Here is a 16140-nt window from a genome sequence, read left to right as displayed (position 1 = left end):
TAGACAGAACTAGTTTCCTGCATGTTTTCTGTCTTCTACATAAAACAGTCCTGCATGTAACTTTCTGCTTAACATGCAAATAAAAATGAGAAACTTGTATCCAAGACTGCAACTAAATAATTTCCGAAAAGTTTGGACGTCTTAGTTCAGCATCTGGTATTTACTGAGTTGCACCATACACAAAGTTCAGTTATATATGTCAGTGGTGCTACAGAGAAAAAAAGGTAATATTACCATATTCATTAACATTAATCCCGAGAGGAAAATGAAAGGTAGCCCTAAATTTCATAGCAATCCGCCCAATAGCTTGAGAGACACAAATGTCAACTTCATGGAGCTGCCAGAGGAATTCAATAGGATTTTCTGTGTGCTCCTGGGGCCATGAATGCCTGCATAACTGTGATAGCTCTGAGAAAATCCACAAACCTCATGAAAGTCTCTCTTAATCCATTTAAAGTTGAAGGGAAGGAAAAGTTACCATGAGCATCAAATGGGAAAGAAAGTGTCTCTCACTCTTGGCCTGATGAAAAATGAAAACATATATCGTGCACACCTGCTCATTCACACAGAGCACAATCTGCAGACATTCAGCACAGCGAAGCTAAAATGTGGCTAATGAGCCACCGTGAGTGCACAGATTTCCGGTGACTACCGTTTTCTGAACCACAAAGTTTACCTCTAAATCCAACAGCTCTTTGAAAGCATGCAGTCATTTAAGGTCACTTCACATCTCATAAACCGTCACTTCACTTTCTCCTAAGATGAAGGGGGGGTGACACCGATATGAGCGATGCGAGCGGGATGTACGCCATGTCAAACAGAGCTGCAACGTGATATTATGAAGTTGTGTGTAAATAGCACACCAGCCTTGAGCAGATTTCAAATGTTGTGTCAGCGCATGTTAATTTTTTCACACACGTGGTGAAAAGTCTGTTCAAATGACAGCATGAGTAATACTGGAAAACATCAAAGTGCAGGAGTTTGTCGATTGCAGAGATGGTGAGTTAAGGTTAAGTCAAAGTAGACGGCCAAGCATTAAAACTATTCTAAAGAGATTTTTTAAAAAAAGCTTTGTGTTGGCATTCAAAATGACTTGCTGTGTGATTCATACACCATTTAATAATCTCAGACTGTGGCTGAAGTAGGCCAAGGTCTTCATTAATTAATGTAACACCTTCACTGCTGTGATGTTTATTGATGTGACACTCCGGGGAAAGGTGTGAGCTGCTGAAATATTAGAGTCTAAGCTACAAGAAGAGAAAAGATAACCCTCTTTCCTATGTCACAGTTTCTCCTGCGTTAAACAATCTCGTGACAGAGATAGAGAGCTTGTGATTCTGTACGAAATAGCTTATGGTTGATTGTGTGTGTACAAGCATGTGTGATAGGAGCAGAACACTGGAGGCAGCATGTGATTATGCATCTCTTATCTTGTATTCAAAGCAGGAATCTGCCATTCTGCAGTGCATAATAACAATTTTTGGGATATGAAACTGGCCCACTTACCCGACATGGGAAGACAGCTTTCTGAACAGAGATTTGATCATATGTTGAAAATTTCTGAAATCACTGGGATTTTTGCTATTGTGCATTCTTCTGTAATGAAATCTCATGGGTGAAGTAACACCATGAAGGTGTAAATAGGTGTATCCTTCTATACTTCATGTACATGGCGCCGGAGGGTGACAATTTCCTCCGAAACCGCATTTTCGGCTGATGACCTAGAATTAGAGTGAGATAGGAAACTGTGTCTTTCACAGTGCATTGACACCAGTTCCCCTTCTTAAGGTTGAACTATTCCCACCTTGAACAGGGTTGGACTCTGTAATGTCAACACAGAACGGGCGAATGACCCATTATATAGATCCACGTATGCACTCGATTTTAATTCTGATGCATCTATAAGTGGATTAGATGAAGCTGTGGATCTGCTGCAGTGAGTTATTTTTGCAGTTCTTCTCTTCTGCTGCTCACAGCAAGTGGATATAGAAGTGGATATAGATGTTAGAGGAATGCATGAACAAGAGAACAAAAAAAAAATCTGTTTTAGTCAGAAGAACACTCAGCCGTTCTCTACTTCAGCGAGACTTTGTTGGTTTTTTACAAAAGTGAGTATTTTAAACTTTTGTGCATCTTAATAAAGGCACAGCTGGAGTTACTGTATTCTTTACTGAACAAATCGCTGAAAAGCATCAGCATTTTGTGGACAAAGGCTGTATTTATCATTGCATTCCCGGTGGGAATGTGGCTTGTCTTGCTCAGTCATGACCTCTGGACACGCTTGAGCATCCCATAAATATCTCAGTCTGGCCTCATTAAATTTTAACAGAGGCAGCAAGACACACATATTTGAGCTGAATGAAAGTCTTTTCATTGATTTATGGCCTCTCAATTCTTGCTGTCTGTCTGTGGAGCTCTGAATTTGGACATTTGCGGCAGCTACATGTGAGAACGGCAGGAGGATTGTATGTGGACTGAAAATGTGAGAATCATCGGCTTTTACAGGTCTGATGTGACAACTTGTCATATTCTGTCCTGCAGCTGTGAGATTGGTGTTGTTAGAAGAAAAAGGAATAGATGCAACGCTAACATTTTCCATGGACTGATAATTAATTTATGATCCACTTTTTTTCTTGTTTTTTTTTTTTTTTTATCTAAATGTTTCTTTAAGAAGAGATGCATTATATGGAGCATGTGTTGTGCTTTCATGAACACAGTTGGTGGAGGAATTGAGGAATTTACAAGCATTGTGAAATTGAACAATCAAACCTCACATCGGATTAAATTCTTTACAAGAAGTGATGTAGAAGATGGATGTATTTTCTTATTTTATAAGTTAAACCAATGTGGAGATGCTTTGAAATCCCTCTGGTTTCCTAAAGGTCTTTTTCATGAGATATTAACTTTATTGATTTTTTTCCCCACAGTTCATTGTTGTGTCATTAGTCAGACACAATCTTTCTGGTCAGAGAGCCAGTAGTTCTAGAGATGGTAATTCTATTATTATTAGACTTTGGTCCTTCATATATATTCTTGCCCAATCAGGCTGGATGTCACAGTGACGGTCGCAATGGCCACTTCTGCCTCTTCCAGCCTTCGCCTTGACTCATTCTCCTTATCAGCATCCCACCTGCCATCATTGCACCGATGTTCCGCATCAAGCGTGAGGTCGCACTGGCTTTGACTCAGAAGGATGGTGCTCTCAGCTAATGCTCAAATAGAGGCTAACGGGAATGCTTTTTAGGTCCGCACACTGACAGATGATTAGATTAGCTGTAATTGAGACATGTGGTGTAGCCGGAGCTGTTATGCCAGCACTCAACTGCTCTGATTGAAGGAGCTTGGCTCAAATGATGCTGCAAATAAAACATAAAATCAAATCGCGGCACTATAAACAAGATCATTTTGGTGACCATCTTTTTGTAAAAGGACTTAATGAAGAGTTTGGTGAATCATAAAATTCTTGTTCTATTGATAAGTATTGGTGTCATTTCGGAACTAACTTAGATGGTTTATTAGAAAGCGAGAAATCTCCAACACTTGCAAATATCCCTTTATGAAGTAGTAATTGATTCTCTGCTATTATTCAGATACATTACTGTTCCTATTCAAAGCCATCAAGTCTCTAAATAAGATGCAAAAACAAAAAAGCTTGCAGTAACCCAAACTATACCAGAAACAATTACATACATCCAGAATTTAGCCCATACTACAATATGGGAGCAGTATAGATGTATAATAAACACATAAAACAACTCACATATCTACACAACACACTAAACTTGCACTCTAGTATATTTATTTCTTTATATACATTCAGAGAGATCCCCAGAGACAAATTGGACAGCCCCCTGCAGGTAACACTTGTGTGCTGAGAGGCTGCATTGACAAGTGAATGAGAGCTTTTAATGGTGTTGCTTTCACTGAAAAATCTACAATGTTCTACTGGCAGAAGGAGAAAAGAATATATGTTCAAAGTTTTCATGAGGTTAACGGTCACAGCTGTGCATTTTATCATAAAGAGGCACCGACTGCAGAGAACTATCTTCTATGCTCACAAATGAAGGCATATTATACAAATGGAGTTTTGGAGGAAGCATATGGAGCGCACAAATGTGGTCGCACTCTTTTGTTCCTTCGTCTCTACCCCCATGCCCCCCCTTTCACCACCACACACATACACACACTCAAATAGACAAACTGTCTTCGTATCTTATTACCAGACATGTGGAGCTGTAAACAACATGTCCCTGTAAAGTGATTATGTTTGGCACTGAGCAGAACGAGCGTGGACAGGCAGACAGAGGGAGCATGTGCACACAGGGTGTCTGCGGCCCCGCTGATGTCTCCCTGTCTTCACGTGTTGAACCATTCTTCTTCTGCGATACAACCACACCCTCACACTGGAGAGTCTAGTGGCCAGCTAGCAGCATCAACTGTACACAGAGCTGCAAGCAAATGTCAGGAAACACACCTTAATCTAGCCAATCAGTACCAGGCAATGGTAGTTTTCACGTGTGGTATTTGTCTGCTGATTTGGTTTTGAAATGCAGCAACAAGCAGTTTGGTCACTACAGATAGATTGCACGATGTTTCATGTTGCAGATATGTGAGTTTGGCCCTTTGTGTTCAGTATAAAACATAACATGATCAACATCATCTAAAACGTGAAGTGCAAAACTAAAGGAAACAACATGCTGCCATTTAAAGTTAAGGTAGGTCATGTTGGGGAGCTAGGTCCTCCCCCTCCAATCAATAATCTGTTGATTAATCTGAGACACGTCCGACCGCCCGCCCCACACTCCACCCCCCACCTGACCTGAACTTGCACATCGTAGCTTTTTTATTCGCAGCTTTTTCCACCAACAATTTTCTCTTTCTCGGCTGTTTAGCGGGAGGAGGCAAATAAACCGAGCCGGGTCAGGAAAATCCTTCCTGCATTTTTTCAGCCATGTTTGTCTTCCGAGTTTCTTCTTCACTACTTTGTTTTTTCAACCTAACACGCTATTTATATGCAGGGTGTGGTTATCAGGTATTTGAAAGTGGCACAGTGTGGGAGGGGGAGGAGGGGAGCCTGGAGAAGAAGCTTACGAAATATAAGAAATGGACAACTCCATTTCGGAGTGAACGTTTGGATTGGACAGAGTTTTTACAGATTTACAATAAACTGAGGGGTCTAACTATATTTCTTATTGTTCATGATTACAAAATGAATCGACTACTATCAGGACGAGGAACCAGTTCACCCAGAGTAAAAAAAAGTGTCTCTGAGCAACATTACCTACCCCAGCTTTAACAGACAAAATGTATAATTCCTCTTGCTTGTGATGGAACACAACCCCAAATCTCCACCAACAAATTATTTCTTTCTCCTGCCACCAAAATGCTAAAGGTGTTTCCAATTCAGCAGTGAAAGGGAACAGCAGAAAGGCGCGATTTTTACAGTTTTTATGGGTTTAGACCAGAGGGGGCAATTCCTGGTCCAGGAAGTAAAAGTCCTGCTATGTTTTTGGATCTACCTGTACATTTAGAACAGGTGTTTTCACTAACAGGCTCGTTTACCTGGCAAATAAACTCTGCTCATTAAATTCAGCTCGTTTGGTGACGAACAGGACTTTTACTTTCTGAACCAGGAATTACCACCTCTGGTTTAGACCCCATAAACTGGATCAAGAAGAAAGACCACACCACTTTAATTGGTCCAATCTGAGCTAAATGTTTTTATATCATTTTCATTCCTGTTACTGTTGTTGTGTTTTATACTAAAACTGTTATGCACATAATACTGAGTGTGATGCAAATATTTGAAATACGAGGCTAAATGGAGCCATGAAGCAGTAAGCTTTTGTCATCGTCTCACTGCCTCAAAGCAGAAAACGTAAAATGAAATATTAAATCCTTCCAATTTGGCATCAAGAGCGAGGGAAATTTTATGCATCGATACAAGAGTTGTGTTGTCATTCCAGCCTTCCCCAGGTGTATTTTAGCGTAGTGGATCACTTTGATACACCACTGACGATACTGGAAACACCACTATATGAGAACCACTAATTCCTTTACTCCAAACATCGCACCAACGTCAAGCCATAAAGTGGTTGGAGCTCAGAAATAAAAGGATGCAGTCAGTAAGTATGGTAATCAAAAGCCAACTTGGTCCCAAAACTGTCATTTAGACAAAAGCCTTAGCGCCAGTGTGTAAATGTGTTTGATTTGAACCTGATGTGACATCGCATTCACTCATGAAAGTGCAACAATACCAGGAGGCAAATACAGTCTTAATGTGATGACGCCTTATGAATCCCTGTTGCTACATGATAGGACCGTAAATTCTTGTTTTAGTTCGTCACTGTTGCCCCCACTATCACCATTACCAAAGAAAAACCATTTGTACTCCGCAGGGATCAGTGTTTAACTTCAAGTGGTCTCAAAGATAAACAGGCTTATCATGTTTAAGCATGGCACAAATGCACATGAAGCCATGTTAAATATGAGAAAGATGTTTGTCTCACTGAAGGGAGCATTGTTGTAGCATTGCTATCGATGCGATGTTTCCTTATGAGGTGATATTGCATTGCATAAGTTTCCCCCTTTCCCCGTGGTGTACTTGTCTCAACACAGTTTATGTTGTGTTTATGAGTGTTAGGATATTGCTTGTGGTGTCCTGAGGGTGCATTAAGCATTTGTTATTGCCTCTTGCTTATCATGTGTTCCTCCTTCCTCCCTGTCTGTCTGTGTGTCTACATGTGTGTGTGCAGCTCCAGAGACTAAAACGCTCTCTATCCTTCAAGACCATGATGCGCAGTAAGAGTGTGGAGAACTTCTTCCAGAGGTCTTACAGTGATGCTCGGCTGCCTCCGGACTTCATCACAGACCCTCCGCCCCCTTCTCCGCCTCTGCCGCCTGGCTCTCCTCTTGTTGGGGAACACTCCCCATCCGTTTCACCGTCTCTCAGCCCCAACCCTTCCATTTCCTCCCACTCCCCCTCTCTCAGCCTCTCCCCATCGCTGCCCACCAAGCCTCCACGGCCTCAGATAACCCACTGTTTCCAGGACCACGTCTTTCGCAAGCCAACCAACTGCCAGCACTGCAAGCACATGATAGTGGGTAAGCCTCCCCAGGAATCCAACTCAACGTTGTTTGTATCATTTAATAAAGGGAAGGTCACCAGAACACATTAACTCATTACAACATTGGCTACTGGTTGTAGTCTGAGCTCTTTCATCCAACTCTCCGTCAGAAATTAAATTAGTCAAACTATTTGTTTAATCGTAGAATACTTGGAACATGAGCCAAATACTGAGAAAAATGATCCCCTTGAAGCCTGTTGTTTTTTTCTCTCTTTTTTTTAAAACTGGATTGAAGACATATTTGATTAAAACTGGACTGCTTGTCTTCACTGCAGACGTGTGACTTTTATCTCTAATTTACTGCCTCTATGAGCTACTAGCCACTTCTATTTCTGCTAAATCTACTTCCTGTCAGTGTGATTGATTACAGTTTCCAGCCTGTTCCCCCCTGTGTTTGCATCTGTGCTGTTTTTATTATTTTTGCATGCATTGTGAGTTTATTTATGTAACGCAGCGCCTCGCTGTACTCATCAGCAGTCTTAAAACAAAGTCAAGCCTCTTTCTCCTTGTTAAGCTGATTAAGTAGAATCCATTTTCTTCTTTAAAGTAAAAACGTTTTTCACTAAAACTATCCAGTTTGTTTCTTTACTCTCCCCCCTACTGCATAAATGGCCTGTTGATGTTATATCCATCCCCAACAAACTCAGACTCTGCCACTTTTGTTGTGGAAGATAAAGAGTCTCAGGCTCTTCATTGTTAGGAACATGATAAATGGAGCTTATCTCGTTGCTAACCAAATTAGGAGAAAACATCTTGATATTCAAGAGACTTTTATCACTCTTAACACATGAAATCAGAAGAGAGAGCTCAACAACTCACTGCCAAATCGGTTATGATTGAAATATTTCCTGCTGGTTTCCAATCTCTCCAGGACTTTGTGGAAAAGGAGCTGTTGATTATGAAGCTGTTAGTGTCAGCACTGCTGGCCTGATAAAACTAGGACAATGCTTGATTACTTGAGCAGAGAAAAAAAACCTGCTTCTGTGATCTGAAGGCCACTTTGGTTTCTTGGCACTTTTTTTTTCCCCTTAAGCCTGCTGTGGTCTTTCTATCTCCTTTTCTTTCTTTCTATTGCCTGCCTCCATGTCTGTGTCCTCTGCCTTTATTTTCTCATCTCTGTCCGTCTCTGCAGGAAACTCCAAACAAGCTCTGCGGTGTAAAACTTGCAAGATGGCTGCTCACCTGTGGTGCACCTCAGAACTATCACAACAGCTGTGTCACGGAAAGGTCCGAGCAACTTTTGCTTTTGTCCTCTTTTATGGCATTGCAACATATTTGAGCCTATTTATTTACTAAATGCCTCATTTATTCTAAAATTATACAGACAGATGGTTATATGTGGAAGTATTAGGTTATCTAACCACATTTTTATTCAAACTTCTTCTGAAAAAGCATTATGAAAGAAGTCAACAGGCAAGTACAACACTGCTTGAAGACAAATGTTTAATTCAGTCTCTCATTTAAAATAAGCTTTGGCACTTTGTTTTCTTTAAAATTGCATTTTAAATAACTGAATGAACCAATTACAAGGTGAGAGTTCGTGAACTTCAGGATAGCTTTGCCACCAAAATGTGCCGAAATGAAAAAAGTAACCTCTTCTGTTATTTTAGATTTGCAAAATGCCTTGTCCATTGTTAAAAAACAAAATGCCCCAACACACAACCAGTCATAGCAACACGTTTGGCAATACGCTCCAACAGCTCTACTTAAAATGTGCCCAAGCAGGGCAAGAAAAGTCATAATCACTAATAATGTGTTTATTCTAAAAGTGTTCAGACACAGGCAGAAACACAACACAAACACAAACTAAGTTGTGAGTTCTCAGAATCATCTATTACCAGGACAGGACTAAAGTAGACTTTTGTGTGTGTGTGTGTGTGTGTGTGTGTGTGTGTGTGTGTGTGTGTGTGTGTGTGTGTGTGTGTGTGTTGTTCAGTGTTAAACCAGGATTAGTTTAGTAGTCAGAATCCAACCAAGTAGAAATGAGAGCAAAAAAGGAACTTGACTAGTTTCCAAGTGGAAATAACACATAAACAACCGTCTCACACTCGAGTTGGAAGTGTCTGTTCTGGTGTAAGGTGGTATCAGTTCCCAGCATCTAAAATCAGACATTGGTAACATTACTACACTAGCACAAGGACACTTGTCATAATTTACTTCTTCATTACTTCAACAACAAAGTCACTCTGTCCACAGAGAAAACTGCTCTTAAAACATCTAATTTGCTGTCAAGATTTTTCTTCTTTTACCAATTGACAGTATCATACCTCTAGCAGGCAGTAGAAAACAGGGCTTTGAACTTAGCAGCTCAGCTCATAGTGATGTATAAGCACCGTTATGATAAATGATAAAATACGAGGGCTGTAAGGTGGTGTGGTGGTTAGCACCACAGCCTCACACAAGCTTCAGCTGGGGGGGGGGGGGGGGGGGGGGGGGTTTGAACAGTGGCCTTTCTGTGCAGAGTTTGCACGTTTTACCTGTGTATGCACAGGTTCTCTCTGGGTTCTCCGTCTTCCTCTCACTGTCCAAAGACATGCATGTTAGGTGAACTACTCACTGCTTTAACAAACCTGACTCACATTAAAGGTGCAGCATGTAACAAAATAAAAGGTTATTGACAAAAGTGTGATATGACGTAAAAAAATACACCCAAAGACAGGGATGTTATGTTAACTGGTTACTCTAAATTCTCCCTTGGAGTGAGTGTGAACGTGACTGGCTGTGTTTCTCTGTACTGGCCTTGCGATGGACTGGCAAAGTGTCTAGGGTGTAGCCTGCTTCTCACCTGCTAATTGCTGGGAGGGAGCTTCCCAATGACCCTGAAGTGGACCAAGCAGTGTAGAAAACAAATGCAGGAATGAATATAAAATGATAAAATGCTGAGATAAAATCTCATTCAGACAGTTGCTGTGATTATGCAGTTCATTTACATAAAATGCTCAACAAGACATTGTTGTAGCCAAAAACATAAAAAAACACGACTAGAGCCTTGCTTCATAGCTACTTTTCTTCCCAAAAACAAAGTTTAAATTTTAGCCCCAATAATTCAAATGATGAGGTTTTATTAAAAAAAAAAAAAAAAAAAAAAAAAGCATACAGATTTCTTTCTCCTCTGGTGAAAATCAGGAGACACAAGCATTTAGCAAGATGCAAACCTTTCTTAGAGCAAATTGGAAATGATGAAAGCATTGTGTTGAAGACAGCTGACTAAAGTTTCACAGTGTTGCACAAACACAAAGAGGGTGAGGCAGAGAAACCAAGCGGACATTGCAGGGTAGAATATAATCAGGTCAGAATCTGGGCACGTTTTTAAGGAATTAACGGCATCAACAAAGAGACGGGCTTATATGCAAGACAAAGGGATCTCAGCTGAAACACTTTCAGTGCTTCATTCAGTGTGAAATTGCAACTGAGCAGATACACACACACAGAGTCATATGTGCACACACCTAAGCAGCAGAGTAAATTAATCATTCAGTTGCAAAGACGGGAGATACTTTTCTCCAGCGTTTGCCCGATAGCAGGTGCACTGCTCTGAGAAAACAGACTAAACACATGTCAGTGATGTATTTCTGATCTGGTCATTTTCATGCAACTCTATTAAGTTCCAAAAATTTACGACGCAGTCATATCCATTTTCCTGTGGGCTGAGTCTATAACCAGTAAGTTGATGGAAGCTGGAAAAGTCATTCTGCTTTCTGGTCTCCTCCATTAGTCTGGAGCATTCAAGCGGAACTTCAGCTCGCCGATGCTCGTCAATGACCAATTGGCTGTCGTCAAGGAAGTTCAGCCGAGCCAAGGTGAGGATTTTCAGGGTGCCCGTGTATGTGTGCGTGCGTGTGTGTGCGTGTGTGATTGTGCAAGTGAGCGTGCTGGTTTATTTGCGTCCTTGTGCTTTTTGTTTTGTGACGTTGCTCTTGTCTAGCGTCTTGGTTTATTTTTAGATTTTTGTGTGCTCGTGTGTGTACTGTAACAAAACCAGAACTGCTTCCCTCTCACCTCACAACCAAGAAGCATGAAGTGGAAAGAATAAAGAGGAAGAACAAATTCAGCTTCTCTTGGAGGCTGGTGGACGGTCTGCACCCTGAAAGTATGTGAATAAATATTTAAAACCTCTAATGTTTATGTTCTTATATCTTTGTTTATGATTTGCTCTGTGTACCATAAGACTGGTGAAGGGTATAAGTTATTGTCAGGCACTCCAGTTTGCAAACTTTTATAAACATGGAAGAACGGCCTATTTGCTGATGGGTCCTAACAAGCTCTGTGTGCAAGCATCCACTTATATATCTGGAGAGAAAGTCTTCTAAAATTATTTTGAACATATGTTGCATTTCTTAAATTTGTTTATTTAAGCTGCTGTAATGAGATGATACAAGCTTTTCTTTTACCTTTACTGACCAAATAGTGCCTGAACTTGTTCTTCCTTACATCATTAACATTATCATCTCTGAATGGGAGCTTAATTTACCAACTGGAAGAACATCTATTCAGATGTTATAGTCTTTTATCTCACATTAAAGCCGGGGTAGGTAATGTTGAGGAGCTAGTGAGATGTGAAAGCGGCACCCTATCTTGGCTCCTCCCCCCTCTGGTTTTGCTCCTTGCGTGATCCAAGGCTCCATTTCGGTCCGAACATTTGAATTGGTCAAACTTTATACAGATTTACAGTAAACTGAGGGGTCTAACTATATTTCTTATTGTTCATGATTACAAAATGTATAGACTTCTATCAGGACGAGGAACCAGTATACCCCAGCTTTAAGTATAACTAGCTGACCAAGAGGTAGCATCTCATGCTTTTCTTTCTTGAATATAGTTCCATCATCACCTCTCCGTAGTATCTGGGGCTCTGCCGAGGCTGGCTGAGTCTGCATCCTGCCAAACACACAATGCAGGGTTTGCATAATTACAGGCTTGGTGAAATATATCAGGTTCATGTTAGCCTTAAATTGTCGTTTTTATCATGAATTTACTTGCAGAGTCTGTAAAACTGTATTCCAAGGCGGATTTCAAACCACATTAATTAGGATGAGTCTAACACAGGGTTACTCATTCTGGTCCTACAATCCAGCAGGTTTTCCATGTTTCCTGCTCCAACACACCTGACTCAGATTAATGAGTCATTGTGCAGAACTTGATAGGATGTTAAATCCATTTAATTTGATTCAGGTGAGATGAGTCAGAAATACATTGAAAACCTGCTGGATTGCAGCTCTCATAGCACCGGAATGAGTAACCCTGATTTAATGCCTCTTGGAGAAGCCGAGCTGGTTCAGGTTGATGCTACAGAAGGAAAAGATGTCGGAGAAGGAAAAAATGAATGGACAAATTGAAATAATTTCTTATAAAGAATCCTCTTTAAGCTTTGAAGAAAAAAAATCAAAGGTCTTACACCCTTAAAGGTAATTATTTTCATAAAGCAGAGGAGGTTAATGTCTCTAAGCACGAGTTCCTGTTGTTTACTTTTCTGTAATTAATATCTCTCTGCAAAAACATCTTTTTCTATGAGGTTCAGCTTCATTACCCTGTAAATACTTAAATCCAAATGAAGGCAATTGCGCTGCAGTTTCATTTTATAGGTATTCCTATTGAATCTTTCTGACGACAGCACAAAGCACTGACTTGATATGACAGTGAACCATTGCGCCTTCATCCTGCATGGATACACGGCTGAGCACACCACATCTGGTCCTGCAGAAAAAAAACCCCCCATTTGGCTCATGTTGAGCTGGGCAGGAAGAGCAGCAGAAAATCTCTTTCCTAATTGAAGATTTAGATTTACATATTTTAAATTTCTTATTCTCTTTTTGCTCAACTAGATATCCAGATATATCATAGCCATTAAACTGAAAGACATCTCTGGTGTGTACATTCATTAAGATGCCTTGATGCCTTCTTAACTTTTGGCTACTTCTTCCTCTGAACTGGGTCACTTTGGTCTGGGACTGACTGCTTTACTACGGTTATATTTAGACAGGCTCCTCCAGATTGGCAGGAAAGTAACCATGATGTACAGCATAAGCTCAGTGTGTAGTCCAAATTGTAACGTGTCCGGACCCGAAGCTTTGACTGAATCATTTAAGTGTGTAATTTTCCTCATACGTAAATGTGTGTGTGGTTTCAGAGGCTGTGAGGATGCGTGTAGACCCTGTGTATGCCGCCTTGCGCTACGGGACGTCTTTGGCACAGATGAGCCGTTCCAGTTTTGGCAGTTTGTCAGAGTCACCAACACGCAGTGTGGTATGACATCGTTATCATATAGGTGTGGGTAGAGGGGAGTGTAATGGTTTACAGACACACAGCAAGTTTTAACAACACAAAGTCACTTTACAACCCCACTTCCCAAACCCTGAGACGACTGATATTGGAACTGATATTTCCAATCCAGGTTATAGTTACTGAAAGCTTAACATATTTTACACTTTATATACGGTGCATGAAATTGATTGATGTATGAACAGTTTATCATTTTCTCATTTTGAGCCATTGATGACAGAAATGTTCAGGTGGCCTTGATGAAAACACACCTCCTGTGTTTGTTGTCAGGGAGACCACATTAAACTGTCGGGCTATTTCAGAGAGCCACTGCATTTAATTTGGACCAAAATTAGTGATGTGACATTCACAAACGAATTGAATATTTTAACAGCTCTTCCCTATGAATGATGGGAACTGATTCCCAGTAGAGAGTTGTTCCTTTTTATCTTCACTTATTTTTGTTTATCTTTTAGTGCATTGAGTAGTACGGTAGGAGAAGCTGAAACAATCGGCAGTTGAAGAAGAGTAAGTAGAACAGTGAGGATTATATTATGATTTAGATGCACTTTTTCCAAGAAAAAGATGAAAAATGCAAGTTGTAATCTTAGCAAAAAAAAAATTCCATAAATCTGGAATAATATGAATTAAATGATAAAGCATTACTCATTCCATGGTTCCTTTTACTATTAAAACACTGGTGTTTAAAATAATGCAAAAAAAACATTAAAGAGCCAGTCTTTTGAATGGCTCTTTGAAGCGAATTGCTCCCAAATCAACAGATCCCTTCAAAAACACATCTCATCACTAAAATCCTAAAATTCAAATCTAATCACTAAAATCCTAGTGATGAGATTTTATGCAACCTGCACAAACAGTAAAAGTGTAAGCAAAACGCCATTATCTTAACACTTGTTAAACAAGAAAAATTATAATGAAGAATTATATTTAAAGGTAGATTTTTTTTTTAGATTTGTTTTTCAAAAACCCTCACCACAAGAGGGAAAAGTTTTACCATATCATGACCAAATTTCAGTTTTTAGGCATCGCTTAAAATTGATCTTATGGTTTGTTTGTTTTTTTTTTTTTTATCTACAAAGTGTAAAAGAAACTCTTCCTCATCATTTTTATTGTCTGTCAAATCAGAAGCTGCTTTTCTTTTCGCTGAAAGGATTTATAATGACAAGAAAAATTATATACATATATATATATATATATATATATATATATATATATATATATATATATACATATATATATACATATAAAGTATTTTATCTTCAAACAGCCCTTTTAAAACAAAAATTTGTTGTAGCTTTAATCTGTATATCTCTTAAGTAGTGTCTAAAGGCTGAAATATAATCATTTGGGTCTATAAATCTCCACCTACAAAGTAGCTCTGTGTACATATTGAGTTTATAGAACAGTATCTTTACTACCACAAGAACCCTTAATTTTTCTGAAATTTGTCTTGAATACGTTGAATTTTTTTTTTTTTTTTTTTTTTAAGGCTGCATAGTCGAACTGACCTAATATTTTAAAAAAAAAAAAAGAAAAAGTAAGTTAATCGTCCTAAAACCTATTTAGCTAATACGTTGATTGCTGAAAATCAATAAAATGGGTGAAGATTGGTTAATAAATCTATTAACACAATACGTTACAAGTTAGCAGGCTCACTTACTCCAACTTTGCATTATTGGTCATGTTCTGTCCCAGCAATGCTTCATGTGTTTATTCCCTAAAACTCGATGGAAATAAACTTATAAAATAATCATCCCATTACTGCCATGAAGATTCCCCCCAACATGGTCTAAAATTTATTGGTGCATGTTATGGAGACCTTAAAAATCAGTGTGTACACAAGCCATAATTACACTGATCAAATGTACAAAAGTCAGATGAATAGTAATGACCATAAAGTAAATAAGCATATCTTCTCACACATTTTTCACAACTCAAAGTTGTTACATTATATGATATATTACTAACATATCAAAAAATGACTAAGTTTGTGCAAAACAAATCTGGGGTAATATTGTTTTCTGTCTGTAAAAACAAACTTTTCAACAAATTGTGTTGTGTTATATTTTCCTCTGTTTTTTTTCTTTTAAGGGGGAGGGAGGTGAGGAGCAGGAGCGACAGTGCAGCATGGAGGAGGAAATAACTGAGGAGACAGGGGGTAAACACTGTGTTTCTGTGCTTCCGTGTATGTGGACATGTGCAGGTTGGCCATGCCTGTGTGTCTCTCTGCCTGTGCTGTGTTCACCTGTGCATGACTGTCTATGTGAGAGAGATTTAATGTGTCTGTTGGTATTTAAAATAAGAAAAAATAAAAGACTGATAGCGTGCGTATCAGGGCTTTCCTTTGTCTCGCCTTCTAAAGAAAAATTCTTATTGCTTCAGATGCACCTGTCCTCGACACAGAGATGGAGAAGGAGGTTGACGAGACCAGTGAGCAAGCTCAGAATCCTGCCGAGGAGAGCAGCATGAAGGTACCGCTCTGTCCAGTCCACCTCTGAAAGTCACTCTTAATCGTTTAACTCCTCAAGCATGTATTCCTGTCTCATTGCCTGCCCTCCACGTATCTCTCCGTGCCCAGGTGCCCAAACGCATTGAAGTCCACTCCATCCACACCTATGTAGCCCTCTACAGGTTCATGCCTCAAGAACTGAATGACCTGGAACTACAGTGAGTAAACGCCAACCTGGCTGACCACGTCCAGGCGTTTCTAGAATTAAATGTGTGCAGCTGCATG

The 16140-nt window shown here is 39.7% G+C and overlaps 1 protein-coding gene across 1 annotated transcript in view; it reads left to right on the top strand.

Moving 5' to 3' along the window:
• The window catches only part of LOC306766014 (SH3 and cysteine-rich domain-containing protein 2-like), a gene marked incomplete at both ends in the record, with an annotated part of 30663 nt that overhangs the window by 4269 nt on the left and 10254 nt on the right, over nt 1-16140 (top strand). The window contains 7 exons of the mRNA XM_079253588.1: nt 6756-7104; nt 8260-8354; nt 10843-10927; nt 13255-13370; nt 15498-15564; nt 15789-15877; nt 15985-16073. Of these exons, the coding sequence (XP_079109714.1) occupies nt 6756-7104; nt 8260-8354; nt 10843-10927; nt 13255-13370; nt 15498-15564; nt 15789-15877; nt 15985-16073 (890 nt within the window). The remainder of the gene's footprint in view (nt 1-6755; nt 7105-8259; nt 8355-10842; nt 10928-13254; nt 13371-15497; nt 15565-15788; nt 15878-15984; nt 16074-16140) is intronic.

Source organism: Telmatherina bonti, assembly GCF_933228915.1.
Source record: "Telmatherina bonti genome assembly, chromosome: 14".
Lineage (NCBI taxonomy): Eukaryota > Metazoa > Chordata > Actinopteri > Atheriniformes > Telmatherinidae > Telmatherina > Telmatherina bonti.
The sequence above is the reverse complement of the archived record's forward strand: the minus strand, read 5'-3'. Positions and strand labels throughout refer to the sequence as shown.